Genomic DNA, 18704 nt, shown 5'->3' with positions numbered 1-18704 from the left:
TCAATAATGCAGTTATAGGTATCTGGCAACCTAATTGCCAAAAAAAAAAAAAAAAAAAAAAAAAGGGCTTTCCAATGATATATGGTGTATTACGGTAAACGTAAGCCTGTGATGTCATAACGCAGAGGAAAAACACGGAAGCTTCACACTAGTGCGCCGCTGATTCTCATTACCGTAAGTTCTCATGTAAGCCCTCACTCTGAAAAATTTCAACACTGACAGCAAGCCAAGAACCCGTGCTTTCCAACAGTATGCTATATGTTGCATATATTACGGTAAAGTGCGTTCGGTGACTTTTGAAACGAGGGAAAAGTATGAAAAAGAGTGCAAAAGTGACAGAAAAGTACAGAGACAGACAGCAAACATAAATGTAGTAATTTTGAGGAAAAGGCAGGGTGTTAGTGTCATTTGTGAAGGTGTGTGTGCGTGTTTGTGTGGGTGTGCAGTTTATTTTAAGTGTGGCGCACAGCTTTGTTCGCAAGCCCCCCCGCCCTTCTTGTTTTTCTGCACCGGAGCCACCCATCCTCTGCGCTCCTGGACCTCCCACTTTACAAATTAAGCACTGACTGCCACCACGAGATGCGCTTTGTTTACGTTCATGTGAGAAGAACGTGAGCCAATGAAATTGCAACAGGGTAACCCTGTCACTCTGGCAAGTCGAAAACACAAAACGTGACGACTAAAATTTAGTATCGAGTTCGCAAAAAAATACTGAATGATTTTGTTATATCAAAAATGCTAAATATTGGTAGGACTATTTTGCCATCCCAAAATATTGGTTGTGACTTGTCCCTATGGTCCATATGCAAACCTACGCCCCTGGATAGTGTACCTAAGCATGAAAGACTGGTGATAGGAGCAGACTTCAATGGGCATGATGGTGAGGGGAACAGAAGTGATAAAGAAGTAATGAGTAGATATGGTACCAAGGACAGGAATGTGGAAGGACAGATGTTAGTTGATTTTTCAAAATGATGGAAATGCCTGTGGTGAATATCTAATTTAGGAAAGGGAGGAGCACAGGGTGACCTATAAGATGGAGAAAGGTGCATACAGGTGGACAGGTGGTGGCAGGAGAGAGTGTAGCTAGACCAGTGATTTTCAACCTTTTTTGAGCCGCGGCACCCTTTTATATTTACAAAATCCTGCGGCACACCACCAACCAAAATAATGTTATAATTCTATTACCTCTGGTTTTGCTCAACACCCAATTATCGCAATAGAAAATCGATACAACAAACACAGCATTTCGAAAATCCTCAAGCATTTTGCGCTCTGATCTCAAGTGTTTTTTTAGACGTGTCGACACTTTTATTCACAATAATCTGCCACTCTAATATTCACGGAGTGCAGAGGCTGCCTTCAGCGAACCCAGTTGTGAGCGAGAAGGCCCAAGTCTGACCACGGTGACATCAACGGGAGTCAGGCCGCCTTCCCCGCACACCTCCACAGCCAACGCGGTTTCTCCTTCTCCAGAGGAGCCATGCTCCGTGAGCAGCTGAGATTCACGCTGTAGTCAGCAACCCGTAACCATGGAGACGCACAACGCTATGTGCGCAAGTATGTCTATTATACTATAGTACAGCGCTTTGCTGCCATCTACTGGAATAAAAGAGCATTACATCATCTGCCACACTATTACAGCACATACACCTGATAATGGTGATATTTGATAATTGCCCACGGCACCCCTGACGATCGATCACGGCACCCCGGTTGAGAATCACTGCAATAAAGCATCAGATGGTAGAAGCTGAAGGAGGAAAACTGTTGTGTGAAATTAAGGGAGGAGGTGAGAGAGGTACTGCATGGAGGGGAAGCAATTTTGGACAACTGGAAAAGTACTGCAGATGTGGTGAGGGAGACAGCCAGGACAGTACTGGATGTGACATGTGGACAGCGGAAGGAAGATAAGGAGGCTTGGTGATGGAACAAAGATGTTCAGGAAAGTATAATGAGAAAGAACTTGGCAAAAAAAAAACAAAAAACTGGGATAGTCAGAGAGATGAAGAAAGTAGACAGGAGTACAGGGAGATGCAGCGTAATTTGAACACAAAGTAGTGGCAAAGGCTAGCGAAAAGGCCTTCAAGTAAGCTGTACATGAAATTAAACACAAAGGAAGGAGAAAAGGACTTTTACTGATTGGTCAGACGAAGGGACAGAACTGGAAAGGTTGTGTAGCGGGATACTATGATAAAGGATGCAGATGGAAATATGCTAACAAGCTTGGAGAGTGTGTTGAGAAAGTGCAGAGAATATTTTGAGGAGCTGAAGAATGAAGAAAATGAAAGTGAGAGAAAGAAAAGGCTGGATGATGTGGAGAGAATAAGTCAGGAAGTGCAAGAGATTAGTAAGGATGAAGTGAGGGCAGCTATGAACAGGTTGAAGAGTACAAACGCAGTTGGTCCAAATGACATTCCAGTGAAGGCATGGAAATGTTTAGGAGAGATGGCAGTAGAGTTTGTAACCAGAATGTTTAATAAAGTGGAAAGTAAAAGGATGCATCTCAGGTAAAGATCTGTGAGCAGCAATAGTTTTGTGCTGAGAAAGAGCACAACAGATGCAATGTTTACTCTGAGAATACTGATGGAGAACTACAGAGAAGGCACACATTGTGTGTTTGTGGATTTAGAGAAAGCTTATGACAGGTGTGGTATTATATGAGGAAGTCCAGAGTGGCAGAGAAGTATGTGACAGTGGTGCAGGACATGTATAAGGATAGTGTTACAGTGGTGAGAAGTGCAGTAAGAATGACATGCATTCAAGCTGGTGGTGGGATGACATCAAGGATCAGCTCTGAGTCCTTCTTGTTTGCAATGGTATGGACAGGTTGACGGATGAGATCTCCATGGACTACGATGTTCGCAGATGACATTGTGATCTGTAGGGAGAGAAGAGAGCAGGTTGAGTCCAGCCTAGAGAGGTGAGATATGCCCTGGAGAGAAGGGGAATGAAAGTCAGCCGGAGCAAGACTGAGTACACGTGTGAATGAGAGGGAGCCCAGTGGAATACTGCAGTTACAAGGAGTAGAAGTGGTGAAAGTAGATGAGTTTAAATACTACAACTGTCCAAAGTGATGGAGAGTGTGTTAGAGAGGTGAAGAAGAGAGTGCAGTCAGGGTGGAGAAAGGTGGCAGGAGTGATTTGTGACCGAAGAATATCTGCAAGAGTGAAGGCAAATGTTTACAAGACAGTAGTGAGACCAGCTATGTTGTACGGCTTAGAGACGGTGGCACTAACAACAAGACAAGATGCAGAGCTGCAGGTGGCAGAAGATGTTACGATTCTCTTTGGGAGTGACAAGAATGGACAGGATTAGAAATGAACATATCAGAGGGACAGCTCATGCCGGATGAAAGCTGCTGAGGATGAAGTCAACAGGCAGGAGGAGAAGAGGGAGGCCAAAGAGGAAGTTTATGGATGTGCTGAGGGAGGACATGCAGGTGGTTGGTGTGACAGAGAACATACAGAGCACAGGGTGAGATGGAAACAATTGATCTGCTGTGGCGACCCCTAACGGGAACAGCTGAAAGAAAAAGGTTGAATTTGCAGCATGTGTTCTCTGTATTTGCATGTTTTTTTTCTCAATTTGCAAGATGTTTTTTATGCAATTAGCAACATTTTTCCAATGTGGTTTTAATACAGCAAATGGCAAATAAACTTGAACTTGAACGTGTATGTCTTTTCTTTTTTATTTTCTACATTTGTAGTGTTTTAATTTGGAAGTGTTGTGGACTCTGTGGGCCACTGTACCTAACTGACGGAGACTCAGGAAACATAGACACACACATACACACACAAAGCTTGACAGAGATTGAGTCACTGAATGTCAGGATGCCACAGAAATAGTGTAACTGGGAAAATAACAAGGTGATGGTACCTGTGTCACAGTTTTGTACTACCAGTGGGGGTTACAGGATTTACGGTAAATGGTAACACACCCACTCCAGAACCTGGGAACACCATCAGGATCGCAGCCGTCCAGTTCAGAGAACGTCAGGAGAACACACACAAGGTTACACTTGGTTTAAAAACACAAATAAAAGTCACACACAATCACGCAGGATGGAATTGGTAAAGCTGCCATGCGCAGGGATTTCGCGGTTTTCACATCAGTCCGGGCAGCAAGCCAAAGAACTCAGTTACTTCAAGTACTACAAAGAGCAGCTCAGCATGGCAATCCGTAACCCCTGCACTATCTTATATCGTCACTGGCAATGTGCTCCTTGTGGAGCGCCCTGATTGGCCAAACTGCAAGGTTGCTCAGAAAGCAGGCAAGCGGGCAATGCTGCAATGCCAAGTCCACAGAGAAAGAAAATGCCACCACTATGAATAGAGCTATTTCTCATAAACATTGTATATATCTTTTTCTCAAAGATGAACAGTTAAATGCTAATATTGAAATTTCACAATTACTTAAATCTGAGCTGTACCGGCTCTTCAGTATACTTGGATGACAAAAAGCAAGGGACTCTGGGAAATGTGAATGGCCATCATTATGTGAACCCTTGACACCAGGCGATAACCCCGCCCATTCAGCCAAAAAGCTCTTCCCCTGCCAGGCAACAAGGCGCTCACCCCTCTGATTAACAGCTGCAAGCATCACAAAAAAAGCATATAATAAATGTGGGGACTCACATGTCCTGCAGCAGCCATCCACGTAGCTCTGAACTACACCACCATTCTGCAAGAAGAAAGGAGGCTGAGACGCTTTAGTTGATAGTGACCAAAATGCAAACAAGCCTGTTAGATAGACAGATTCTTTATTGTCAATGCACATTGCTCTACAATGAAATTCTCTTTGAGCACAGTCCTTTTCACAGCAGCAGGAATGAATGAAAGGTCAAGTAATAAAAATAAAATACAATTTAGAATGTAAAGGACAGAATGATCATTAAATATAAAGTGCAGAGTGAAGGTGCAAAGGTCCAGCTCAGGCTTTCTGCAGAGCTTTCATAGCCCTGGGGAAGAAACTGTTTTTCAGTCTGACTCTGATTCTGCCAGATGGGAGGGTGTCAAAAAGACATTCTCCAGGGTGTGTGCAGTCAGACCAGGGGCCTCATGTACAAAGGCAGACAAAAACATGGTGTACATACGTCCATTTCCACGCTAATGTTCAGGTGTATCAAAAGTGAAATGACCATGGAAATGTGCGGTGCACCACGTCAAGTTCATGGCTGGCGTATGCACGTTTCTACAGCTATTGGTCCACTGTCGACATGTAGAGGTGATGCTGGGAAATTGTTAATAGTGTGAAAACAAGAAGTCATCAGAGTGATGTGCACACCAGAGACACACTTATGAACAATTAACACACCCACCTGTTTGTAATTATATGGAGGGATATAAAAGCACGCACAAAGTGATGAGGAAAATGGCATCAACAGTGACTGCGTTAGTGTTGTTAGAGGACTTTGCAAATGGTGCAATCTGATGTGAGCGTGTATTCAAGCAACGTGAGATTTATTTGCAAATGACAATAATGGGCTCGAAAGCCAAATTCATTTACCAGGGCCAGTGTTATTGGAATTGTGCACAGAACAATACAGCACAATATACAGCGTGGAGCCAGGGGTTGCCTGTGCCCACACAGGTGCTGACTACAATGGGCTTCCTGGCAACAGGGGCATTCCAGCTGGAGCTGGCCGATCGGTCAGGAGTGTGCCAGTCAACCTTGAGCCGAGCCATGCCAGCTGGGTGGGACACAATCATCCAAATGTCATCCAGGTGTATCACATTCCAATATTAATGCGCAATTTGCAGCGAGAGCTGGTTTCCCTAATGTAACTGGAGCTATTGACTGCACACATATTGCTATTAAACATGCCATCACATGATGAATTTGTTTTTGTTAATAGGAAACATTTTCATTCTATCAATGTTCAAATAATATGTGATGCTCAAATGCATTGGGTTGGGAGCAGGCTAGGCGCTGGCACAGTGCATAATGGCTGCTGTAATTGTTCCTAATGAAAACCACAACAGGCACATTTTGGCATGTGCGCATTCAAATATGTTTTCTGATTATTGCTAATGGGTTTTTTTTCTTGATGGTAAAACTAGATCTGCAGAGCTTCTTAACAAGCCTCCGATTGTCTCCCTGTGTTCAGTATTTGTCAATAAACGTGTGTGTAAAGTTGTGGATGTCACACACTATAGGTTGTGGCACATCTCTTTTTTTTAGCCTTCAGTGTGTGTGCACTGCTCTGAGCCCACAGCGTTTATGGCCTAACACACACAAATGCTCCCACTAACTTTATTTTCGTTTCATGTTTATTCCGTTTGACAGGGTACCAAATAAACTGTCCCTGCGTGTCTCCACTCCATTTCTATCATCTGTAGCTCACACTCAGTATAATTTCTTTTCTGTGTTCATGTTGACTGATCTGATGGAGTTGGGAATTCCAGCTCCCAGGGCCTATTTCCATGGATTTGCATATTTAAATAGGGCGTGGAAAAGGAGAGGTTTGGTACATCTACAATTGGCACTCAATTCCAAGTTGATTGGGATGTACAAATGGAACGTGCTTAGATCCATGCGTACGTACACTTTGATATATCTGGATATTTTTGTGCGTACGACAGTTTCTGGGTTTTAGCCTGCGCCATGTTTCAGTAGGAAATCCATGTAAGTCTTTGTACATGAGGCCCCTGATCTTTTGGGCTCTGTTTCTCAGCTGGGCAGAGTAGATAGATATGGGTGGAAGTGTGGCACCAATGATCTCTTGTGCAGATTTGGTGACCCACTTCAGATCTTTCCTCTCTTCTGAGGTGCAGCTGGAGAACCACACCATGCATCCATTGCTCAACACACTTTCTATGGTGCATTGGTAGAAGTTAGTGAGAGGTTTCTGTACAAGCCCAGATTTCCTGAGGGTCTGCAGGAAGAAGAGTCTCTGCTGGGACTTCTGCACCAGCTCCTTGGTGTTCACTCCCCATGTAAGGTCCTCTGAGAGGTGAACACCAAGGTATTGGAAACTCCTCACCTGTTCCACCTCTTCTCCACTGATCACCAAGCTGGCATGTGATGTGGCCTTGTGCTTCCTGAAATCAATGACAAGCTCCTTTGTCTTGTTGGTATTGAGGAGCAAGTCATTGTTCTGGCACCAGGATATGAGGGCCTGGACGCCCTCTCTGTAGGCTGCCTCATTGTTGTTGGTTATCATCTTCACCACAGCTATGTCATCTTAGAAGATGACACAGCTGTGTCCCAACTTGAGTGCTGTTCACAACAAAAAGATTGGTTATTCCACATGGCAGGATCCCTTGAACAGAATATTAATTTCATTTGACCTCACACAGCCTGAGCTGCTAACTGTGTTTTAACCATTAGCAAATGCAAGAGGTTTCCCCTTCTGCAGGGGTGCTTGCACCCCCACATTTCTGCACCCTCCCCAGAGGTACAGCAGCATTATACTATAAATTTATAAAGAGAGTCCTGGGATCCTTTGAATAGAATACTGAATTCATCTGACGTCACAATGTCCCAGTTGCTACGTCCTAAACATAAATTAATTTTGCAGTAGTTGGTAACAGTGATGAACACTGGGCCCATATAAATTATGTTATGTCATAACAGCCTTTTTCATGGATACATGACATCACATTTCGGCACTCTACACCCATGGGAGGCTGAAAAAGTATCATGACAACAGAGTCCTGGGATCTCTTGAATGGACATCTGACAACATACTGTCTCAATTGCTATGTCTTAAACTTCATTCTGTGGTAGTTGGTAACAGTGGTAAATATTGAGCCCATATATATTACATTATGCCATAACATAGCATAGTGGTGTCATAACATTTTTATAGCCTCTCATCGGTATAGAGCTTCAAAATGTGACGTCACGTATCGACGACAACACCAAGTCAGTTCTATCATATCGTTTGGCCATTTTGTGCTTTCTTGACCAATCTGAGCAATATATGTAGACTTTTTTTCATCCTTGTGTACAGCAGTGATGGATGAAACAAATAAGGTGAGTTATTTCAAATACAACCCCTGGCAAAAATTATGGAATCACCGGCCTCAGAGGATGTTCATTCAGTTGTTTAATTTTGTAGAAAAAAAGCAGATCACAGACATGACACAAAACTAAAGTCATTTCAAATGGCAACTTTCTGGCTTTAAGAAACACTATAAGAAATCAAGAAAAAAAGACCAAGCAGAGGAAAAAAATATGGAATCACTCAATTCTGAGGAAAAAATTATGGAATCACCCTGTAAATTTTCATCCCCCAAATTAACACCTGCATCAAATCAGATCTGCTCATTGACATTGACCCTATGCCATGACATTGACCCTATGTGTCTTTTTGAAAGGAATGTTTTTGCAGTTTTTGCTCTATGGCAAGATGCATTATCATCTTGAAAAATGATTTCATCATCCCCAAACATCCTTTCAATTGTCCAAAATATCAACATAAACTTGTGCATTTATTGATGATGTAATGACAGCCATCTCCCCAGTGCCTTTACCTGACATGCAGCCCCATATCATCAGTGGCTGTGGAAATTTACATGTTCTCTTCAGGCAGTCATCTTTATAAATCTCATTGGAAAGGCACCAAACAAAAGTTCCAGCATCATCACCTGCCCAATGCAAATCGAGATTCATCACTGAATATGACTTTCATCCAGTCATCCACAGTCCACAATTGCGTTTCCTTAGCCCATTGTAACCTTGTTTTTTTTCTGTTTAGGTGTTAATGATGCCTTTTGTTTAGCTTTTCTGTATGTAAATCCCATTTCCTTTAGGCGGTTTCTTACAGTTCGGTCACAGACGTTGACTCCAGTTTCCTCCCATTCGTTCATCATTTGTTTTGTTGTACATTTTTCGATTTTTGAGACATATTGCTTTAAGTTTTCTGTCTTGACGCTTTGATGTCTTCCTTGGTCTACCAGTAGGTTGCCTTTAACAACCTTCCATGTTGTTTGTATTTGGTCCAGAGTGTTAGACACAGCTGACTGTGAAAACCAACATCTTTTGCAACATTGCATGATGATTTACTCTCTTTTAAGAGTTTGATAATCCTCTCCTTTGTTTCAATTGACATCCTCTCGTGTTGGAGCCATGATTCATGTCAGTCCACTTGGTGCAACAGCTCTCCAAGGTGTGTTCACGTCCTTTTTAGATGCAGACTAATGAGCAGATCTGATATGATGCAGGTGTTAGTTTTGGGGATGAAAATTTACAGGGTGATTCCATAATTTTTTCCTCAGAATTGAGTGATTCCATATTTTTTTCCTCTGCTTGGTCTTTTTTTCTTGATTTCTTATAGTGTTTCTTAAAGCCAGAAAGTTGCCATTTGAAAATGACTTTAGTGTTGTGTCATGTCTGTGATCTGCTTTTGTTCTACAAAATTAAACAACTGAATGAACATCCTCCGAGGCCGGTGATTCCATAATTTTTGCCAGGGGTTGTATATTTAATGCATTAATCATCAGTTTCAACTTTGCTTGCAACAGGAGTGTTAGCACACTATGCCCAAAGCTTCCTACACCGGGTTGCTGCACAGTTAATGTGGGAGAAGGCATGAGAGAGATATTTTTATTGGGGCAGACATCCCCTGAGCAAAGAAGGACTGAAATACAAGAATATAACTCTAATCTAGGTTTGAGTCTCCTCATATACCTTATGGCAAATTGTTGCTGAAATTTCACATTTTTCTTTTTGAGAAAATCCTTCTATGCTCCACTCCACCAAGAACCTGTTTCTGATGCAACAGAAAAAAAAACCTGCCCAGTTTCTCCAGTCATAGCCAAAGAAGCCAATAACTCATTCAGAGCTGTCATGAGTGTCTTGGTGGCTTTCCTCACTAGTCAACCTCTTGTGTGCTCACTCAATTTTTGAGAACTACCTGGTTCAGACAGATTTACCATACAGTACCACAATTCTTAATGATCAACATAAATGAGATCCAAGACATATTGCAGTTACTTGGGAATATTCATGTATAAATCCTCTAACTTATATAAATGAAAAGTGGTTGCGGAAAGCGATGATTTACAGTTAATCAAAGTGTCCCAACAACTGTGTAAAACATACATTTCATGACAGGATTTCTCTGTACAAACGTGCTTTGTTATTGTTCAATAAAGACATTTTATTAAATATTCTGATTACACAAAATTGGTAAGTTTGCAATTATATTTTATATTTTGCAATTACAATTCAGGGTTGCCAATACTTCTGGCCAGGACTGTTGAATGTTTCAATAAAAATACCGCTCATTTTTTAGTACTCATTCCTGATACTATTAATTATGGCAAACAAAGAAATACAGTCAGCAGCCAAAGATGAAGGTCAACCTGTATGTTAATGATGTAGTTGCATCTTTTAAAATGCAGATCCTCTCCAGCACTGGAAGGGAAAAACCCTGGACTGCCCCTACGGGCTCCAACAGGCCTGCAAAGACTTACTTATGTGCATCAGCTTCCACAGAGCCTCTGACATGAATATTCAGCAATGCAGGTAAAGTCGCTCCTCCTTGACAGGTCCAGAATCAATGACAAATGCTGATCGATAACTGGAAGTGACCCCAACTGTGCATATCAGTGTAATTACTGAGCTCATTAATGTCACCCAAAAACTTTGAGAGTTTAACCATAAAATCTGATGGCCAGTTAGTGCAGAGGTTCTAACCTGAATACATTCCGTATCATTGAAAGGAGGACAAACCACTCCAGAGGCAAGGATCACGGCTCCTACTGTCGTTTCCATGCAGTCATAACGAGTACAATTCTCCACCCAGGAACTTCCTGCCTACACACACAGACAACCACAGTCAGTACCGCTCTAAACAAGACGCCCTGAGTATGGGGGGAACGTAATCGCTCTTACGGTGAAAGCTCTGTTGTCCCATTTCATTGGTGAAAGTACAAGAGATGTTTTACAGGAGCCGCAGCACACCTGAGGGTCAGAGGATGGTGCATACACCTGGTGCTGCAAAGATGAAGTGAATGCAGTATGAAGGACATGCAGTTGTTGCAGGAGAGGAGATGAGTAAATGTGTTAATAAATGGTACTAATCATATTCATTTTTCTGATCAACAAAAAGGTGAGTACATACTGGTCCACATTTCTGAGAGCAATTGATAGATGTGATTTCCATGGGCATTGAAACCAGTGTCTGGATCCATGTGATGCAGGCAGTGAACAGTGTAACATAATTCTCCCTCAAAGTACTGCACGAGAGACTGACCAGGGCCCAGCACGGTCAGCCCCTGGAACACACACACCTCTGCCCTCCCTATAAATACACACATAAACATGTCACTCATGATTATATACTGTATAAACCACGTTTATTTGCAGTCGGTGCAATCCCACCTCCAAATATGAACATGGATATGAACATTTTCTTGAGCCACTTGGGTGAGTAGGGAGAGTTCCCATGGGATAAAAAAGCTTATCAACTTACCATCCCTAGTTCTCAAGACCAGGCACCTAAGTGGCTCTACTCTACTCTATTCTACTCTTCTTTTTTAGAATACCTTGTAGAGTTCTACCTTAGAATTGGAATATATCATAGAAGACATACCTTACTGAATTTTTATGGAAGCTGTACTGTCTGTATGTAATCATAGACTCTGTATGTACTGGACAAATCATCTGTGATGTCACCTACAGGTTTTTTGTTTTTTTTTAATACTTAGTTTGAAGTTCAAAGGAGCAGCTCTATACATATGTCACCATCTTGGTAGTGTCTGACAAACCATAAACGGCTAAAGACATGGATCGTGGGCAACATGGGCGTGACGTGGGTGGGGTGAATGAAGCCTGTACACGCTCCCCATCCTATAATGTGCAAGCAAGCTAAGGCTAATCCACAGCAACTAGGAGGAACTGCTAGTGGCTGGCCATCTTGACCCAGCACACTAGTTGTCACTCAAAGTGACCACAACCCAAATTATGTGTAATGTGATGGCTTAAAATAACAGTTAAGTTGTTATGAATGGGGAAACTAGCAAAATTATTATAATTTTTTTGTATGAAGCTATAAACATGTTTATTTCTGCTGTAAATTTGACATTTTAACATGGCTGTCTATGGGGACTGACTCGCATTTGGAGTCAGCCTCAAGTTGCCATTCAAGGAATGTGCAGGTGTTTGCACTTTCACGTTGGCTTCATTTTTCATCACTAGAGATTCGGGGAAACAGATTTTCCACATCAATTAAAACAAGCCCTAATCTTAGCCATTGCCATGATCCTAACCTTAACCATCATCCTAAATCTAACCATAACCATCATTAATAATCCTAACGACCACCAAAACAGCTGTAAAACAAGTTACTGCATGTTCTCATTCTATAACCTTTTTCAGAGTATATTGCTGAACAGACACCAAATGGAACCAACCTGATGCTAAAGTGTTCTGAATAAGCTACTATCTGCTGCTTCAAAATGAGAATGTGCTGCTCAGCGTTTGGGTGTATCTGCATTTTCTACATGCATAACACATACTGCATATATGCTGAGGGCAGCCACAGTCGGAACTGTTATCTGGAACAACAACCAGCACCTCCCCCTGGGAAAAAAACAAAACAAAACACAAAATCACAATCCTCCTGACTTACTGAATTTCCACCAAAGATCTGAATTGTGATGCAGCTGTAAGTGTTGACTTACCACCTGACAGCTGAGGAGAGAGCTGTCCTCACACTGGCATTCTGAGAGGGAGCGTGATAAAGATCATTAGGTAGCCTGAAGTTTATGCACTTACGTGGCATGCATAACGACTGAGAACATTTCAATTATCAACAGAAAATAGCAGTGAACTGATGCCGGTGTTGCAGACCGAACAGTCCGCCCCTAAAAATCGGTCCACCTTTTGCATCTGCACATGCATCATTTCGGACCACAGCAGCATGTCTGAGACGGAGTCTCTTCACCCAAAGCAATAAAATGGATTAATGGGATTATTAACATCAGATGATAAAGGTAAAACCTCTTAAATCATTCTAAAGTCAGTTTTAAGCATTCTGTGATGCTTTGAAATGACCGATACGCAGTGAACACATCAGCTAGCAGCTCGTTTATCCTCTGATTGCTTCCGCCACCTTCTCTAATGAAATAATGCTGAATTAATGTGGAAATGACTGTTGTACAAAAGCTTCAGATATCTGTCGCTGAGATAGATGATGACTGGAGTGCAGTTTGAAGCAGAAACGAGGTGATAATCCGTGAACCGCGTCATCAGGGGGGACCGAATTTTAGGGGGACTCTTCGGTCGGCGACACCAGCAATAAACAGGATGTGCAAGCGAGTGTGTAAATTGGTGCAGATACCGCAGTGGTGCTGAGGGCAGCAATGCCCGGAGACAGGAGTTTGAACTAAAGAAAGACCAGGGGCACAGCTGAGAGATGATTCAGGACACATGTTGGCATCACACACTGCAAGAAATAAGATGGGAGAAGAAGTAGGACTTTGTAGACACACACACGCACACACACACACACAATGCTTACCACAATAGTACTGTGGACAACAGCTGTTGGTGGTGTTTGGATCCACAGCCAGAATTTCTCCACGTGAGCAAGTCGGAATGGGCTGAATGCACGACTCACACACTGCACAAACACAAACAGAAAAATTGTCAATTACTAACGTAACTAATCAACTTGCAGCATTAGCCTTGGTGACCACCACACCTCAGCTTTAGATATTAATGTGCCTTGTAACTTTGAAACCGCATATTTTGATACAGACATAGAGAGAAGGAAGAATTGTCTGGTTCAGCTATGCTCACGCAAAAACCTTTCAGCAGGGTTATGAGGAGGTATGACTGTTATCCTGAGTTTTATGCAGAAAACATGAGATACTGTAAAGTCGGAAATTACAAGCTCCAACTTGGACAAAAAAAGGAATTTGCATTCAAGCTGGATTTTTTTTGCTTGGAAACAGGTGGAAATTCAGTGTTCCAATTGGGCACCACAGTCTCATTTGAGGGCGGGCGCTAAAGGTATGACGTATTTTCTCTACTTCCGGGGGAAAAAAAATACAGCATTTTCTCTGAGTTTTTGGGCAAATTACATGCAAACAAAGTGAAAATACAAAGAAAAAATGACAATGTGGTGGGAAAGTGGACGTGTTGCCGTTTGTTTATGACCCGAAGCACAACCATATCGATGCGGTTTTGCAAGCGAGAGAACGCAGCCACTCTGGTTAGGTTTGTAGGTTAACACTTACTGATACGATGTCTCCCATTTGCCTCGTCTTTCCTGGGATGCTGTACCTTTCTAACTACTACATGTTATATTTCTAATGGTTAAATGTCGATTGTTCTCCTGGTGTAATCTCTTCTGCATCTCTGAATCTTCTGAATCTCTTCTTCTTCTGTTAGTCTCCTCATGAAATATCAGTGTTCACCTCATGCTTTTAGTTTGACAGTTCTGCTCCTAGTGCACGTCACTGGCATTATTTGAGTTTCCACGTTTATGCATATGCTTATTTCCAGATGAACTGGATGATACAATGTTTTACCATTACAATTCCCTCACTCCAGTGCCAGATTGTCTTGTTTGTGTAACTAGCTTTTTTGTGTTCTTTTTCCAGTGTTTTGATCACCAGTCACCAACACTGTTGCCTGCCTGTTTCTTTGGAATTTAACCTGCTATCTCTTGGACTTCCTATGTAGCATGCTTAAATCCAATTTTTTTGACCTCCTACTATCATTACTGGATTCTCCTTTTGCTACTGCCCTCATGGACACTGCTGCCTACTGAACTAATTCACTTTATTACTGACGACAAAATTGGTTGTTCCCACACTGACACTGTTAAGGGCCCCTTCACACATAGTGTGAATTTGGTCGAATTGCGCAATAATTGCGCATGAAGCAGGAATTGTATGCAATACGTGTAAAATCGTAGCTGCCTCCAACACCTCATACACCTGTTGTTACAACTATTTTCGCACACCAGCAGGTGAAAGACAGAGTGTGCGCTGTGAGAGCCCATTGAACCCTCTCGTGGCAGGTGTCAGCCAAATTCCCGGTGACACGCACGAACATCTAACACTGCTCGCATGGCACTTAGAAAATGTGTGGCTATTCGCACTGTTAACATGACAACAGTCAGCAGACGATCACTGTCGAGCTCGATGTGAAATTGGTCTAAGTGCCCCATGAGTGTGGCTTTGCAAACAGACACAGTAACACATTGGTTTGTGCGTTGAACTGCCAGGGGGTGTGGCCACCGACAGGAGCAGCTGTGGAGATCTGTGGTTCTGGACGTCATGGCTGGGGAACACGTACTGTGTTTGGACGGACATGAACTAACAACTGTCCACTGTGACGCGCGTGTGTCTGCTTGCTGTCCTCACATACATACATAAAATATATATAAATATATACATAAAAATATACATAAAAAGATATATCGCTGTTGCAATGGGCTGCAGCGAGCGTGCATACGCCGCACGCATTGACAGGCTACCCCAGGTGATCCGGACCGTCAGATCAGAACACGCAGCGGGCGATTTGAATGTTATGCCACACACATGAGCTCTGTTCCACATGACGTGGTGTCTGTCCTGTGGCACGCTGTCCACAAGACGCGTCGGGCAGGACACACGCCCGGGGCTGACTGGACATGCCACCAGTAGATGTGGACATAAGAGCGCCCTGCTTCTCATTCATGTCATTTCATGAGTGTACATCTGTGACTACAGAGGAACAGACAGATCATACTTGTATTGCCCGCTTGATAAGAGGGATTCAATAAAATGCATTGTTTTTATATGGTGTGTGGTTTTATTTTTTTAAATATGTCCTTGTCCTTTTTGATATCAGGCATTTTCCTGCACCTTTTATAGGACAGTGATGGTAGCTCAGTGGTAAAGTTTCTGGCTGGCAATCAGAGCTTTTGGAAAGTGCAGGTTCAAACCCCGTGAGTGGCATGTAATTTTTTTTATTTTAACAGCAGCTGCGCGATGTGGTTACACATCGCGCAGCTGCTCGCACTGTGTTCCTGCATGCACCAAACCGTTGCAGTGGCATCATTCACGCTTCCCCGTCGGTTCGATGCTATCGTGGTTTGCTCATACGAGCTGTTCCGCTGTGAGTCGTCCTGAGTTGTACTTCATCATACTATGTGTGAAGGGGCCCTAAGTATGGACAGTAAGAGCTTCAGCTATCTTTGCTTAGCAGTAAATAAAGACTACTTGAACTTCCCATTGATGTTGTTTTCTGCTCAGGGGTCTCCAATTGTACAACAGTCATTACAACCTTTAAGACAGAAGGTTCTTGGGTCTTGACCGCCTGTGCCTCATTCTCAATGTAAATCTGGAGTTGCATTAGGAAGGGCATCTTTCTTTCTTTCTTTATTGTTTATTTGATGAGGACAATGCACATTAATGAACACTTTGTACATTTTCATGCCTTAGTGTAAATATGCCAGATTTAGCAAAAGTTACTTTCCATCTGTAGTCTTCAGACACACAACAACAAACAATTACAATAAATAAATTAAAACAAAACATGAGATTATGTACAATACATCTCACCTGTGTTGACAAGTTTGATTGTTTTTGAGCCATTTTTTAAGATCAATTTTAAAAGCACTCAGAGTGGGACTGTCTCGTATCATTGTTGTAAGGTTGTTCCAGTTTGTACAACCCTTCACAGAGATGGTGTTTTGTCCTGTGGCAGTTCGTCTGAAGGGCACCTCACAGTCCCCTCTAGAAGCAGACCGAGTCCTGAGTGCAAAACATGCCAAATCAGCATGTGGATCCATATCAGATTCATTATGGCGATCCCCCACAAAAAGGGACAATCCAAGAGAAATTACTTACTTACGAGGGTAGGCTGAAAAGTTCTAAGGCTCCCCATGAAGGAGTAATGCATTAACTGCATTATAGTGAGCTTTAGAACTTTTCAGCCTACCCTCATACATACAAGATGATATAATTTATTATTTCTGATGTTTGGTCATTTCATTTTCCTATTTGCATTCCCTTACAACATTTCACATGGTGAATGTATCAACTTTTCCAAAGACTAGGAAAATACCTCAGGAAGGTCACAGTCCCAGACCAAAAATGTCCAGGTCAGTTGAACAAGTGTTCAACTGACCTGTGAGCACCAATTAAAACTTACCACACAGGTAAGAGTAACAGCAGGGTTTGCTTCCCCTGACCTCCACCAGAAACTGATCTTCTCTGCAGTTGGGGGCAGAAACAGGAGGGCACGCCATTGGATCGCATTCTGAGGAAGGCAAATGGCAGCAGAAACTTTAACGGGCTGTAACAGCAAATGAAAAGCATCAGAAGGGTGATGCTTACACTGCATGCTTGACACCCACCACTATAAATGTATATGTACGATACATACATCTATAATGGTGTTTTTGACTATGTATGACTTCATCATTATGACTTTTGTGTGACTTCATTATGACGTTGTTCATATCAATCAATCACAAATATTTTGCTGATCAATATAAGGGGTGCTTATACGATTATGTACTTTTATGTACCTTTGACCACACTACTCCAACATCTAATCATCTCTAGATATCTATCCAACAATTTTCACAAAACATTTGAAGAAAATCTGTCTTGCCAGTGTTGCAGAATGAACGGTCGCCCCTAAAAATCGGTCTGCCCTGCCTTCACTGCGCATGCATCATTAACCGCGGTTCACCAATTATCACCTCATTTCTGCTTCAAACTGCACTCCAGTCATCATCTAGCTCAGCAACAGATATCTGAAGCTTTTGTACAACAATCATTTCCACATAAATTCAGCATTATTTCATCATAAAAGGCGGAGGAAGCGATCAGAGCGCCGCGGCTGCACGAGCTGCTAGCTGATACATTCACTGCGTGTCAATTCCAATGAAGTTGGGACGTTGTGTAAAATGTAAATAAAAACAGAATACAATGATTTGCAAATCCTCTTCAACCTATGTTCAACTGAATACACCACAAAGACAAGATATTTAATGTTCAAACTGATAAACTTTATTGGTTTTGTGCAAATATTGCTCATTTTGAAATGGATGCCAGGAACACATTTCAAAAAAGGTGGGACGGGGCAACAAAAGACTGTTGATGAATGCGCAAAAAACACCTAATTGGAAACAGGTGAGTGTTATGATTGGGTACAAAAGGAGCATCCCCAAAACACTCAGCCGTTCACAAGGAAAGATGGGGTGAGGATCACCACTTTGTGAACAACTGCGTGAAAAAAATTATCCAACAGTTTAAGAACAATGTTTCTCAATGTTCAATTGCAAGGAATTTAGGGATTCCATCATCCATAATCATACAGTCCATAATACAATCAGAAGATTCAGAGAATCTGGAGAACTTTCTACACGTAAGCAGCAAGCCCGAAAACCAACACTGAATGCCTGTGACCATCGATCCCTCAGGCGCCACTGCATTAAAACCAACATCACTGTATAAAGGATCTTACCGCATGGGCTCAGGAACACTTCAGAAAACCACTGTCAGTTAACACAGTTCGTCGCTACATCTACAAGTGCCAGTTAAAACTCTACCATGCAAAGTGAAAGTCATATATCAACAACATCCAGAAACGCCGCCGCCTTCTCTGGGCCCGAACTTATTTGAAATGGACAGACGCAAAGTGGAAAAGTGTGCTGTGGTCTGATGAGTTCACATTTCAAATTGTTTTTGGAAATCATGGACGTTGTGTCCTCCGGTCAAAAGAGGAAAAAAGACCATCCAGAT

The 18704-nt window shown here is 42.3% G+C and overlaps 1 protein-coding gene across 1 annotated transcript in view; it reads right to left on the bottom strand.

Annotated features, from left to right (window-relative positions):
• Positions 1 to 18704, bottom strand: part of otogl (otogelin-like) — a 115744-nt gene that overhangs the window by 8068 nt on the left and 88972 nt on the right. The window contains 11 exon segments of the mRNA XM_034176576.1: positions 4638 to 4683; positions 10648 to 10767; positions 10832 to 10896; positions 10899 to 10947; positions 11075 to 11116; positions 11118 to 11254; positions 12471 to 12534; positions 12636 to 12676; positions 13295 to 13399; positions 13475 to 13576; positions 17104 to 17211. Coding sequence (XP_034032467.1) covers positions 4638 to 4683; positions 10648 to 10767; positions 10832 to 10896; positions 10899 to 10947; positions 11075 to 11116; positions 11118 to 11254; positions 12471 to 12534; positions 12636 to 12676; positions 13295 to 13399; positions 13475 to 13576; positions 17104 to 17211 — 879 coding nt within the window.

This window comes from Thalassophryne amazonica, chromosome 8, assembly GCF_902500255.1.
Source record: "Thalassophryne amazonica chromosome 8, fThaAma1.1, whole genome shotgun sequence".
NCBI classification, from domain to species: domain Eukaryota; kingdom Metazoa; phylum Chordata; class Actinopteri; order Batrachoidiformes; family Batrachoididae; genus Thalassophryne; species Thalassophryne amazonica.
This window is presented reverse-complemented; position numbering and strand designations above follow the sequence as displayed.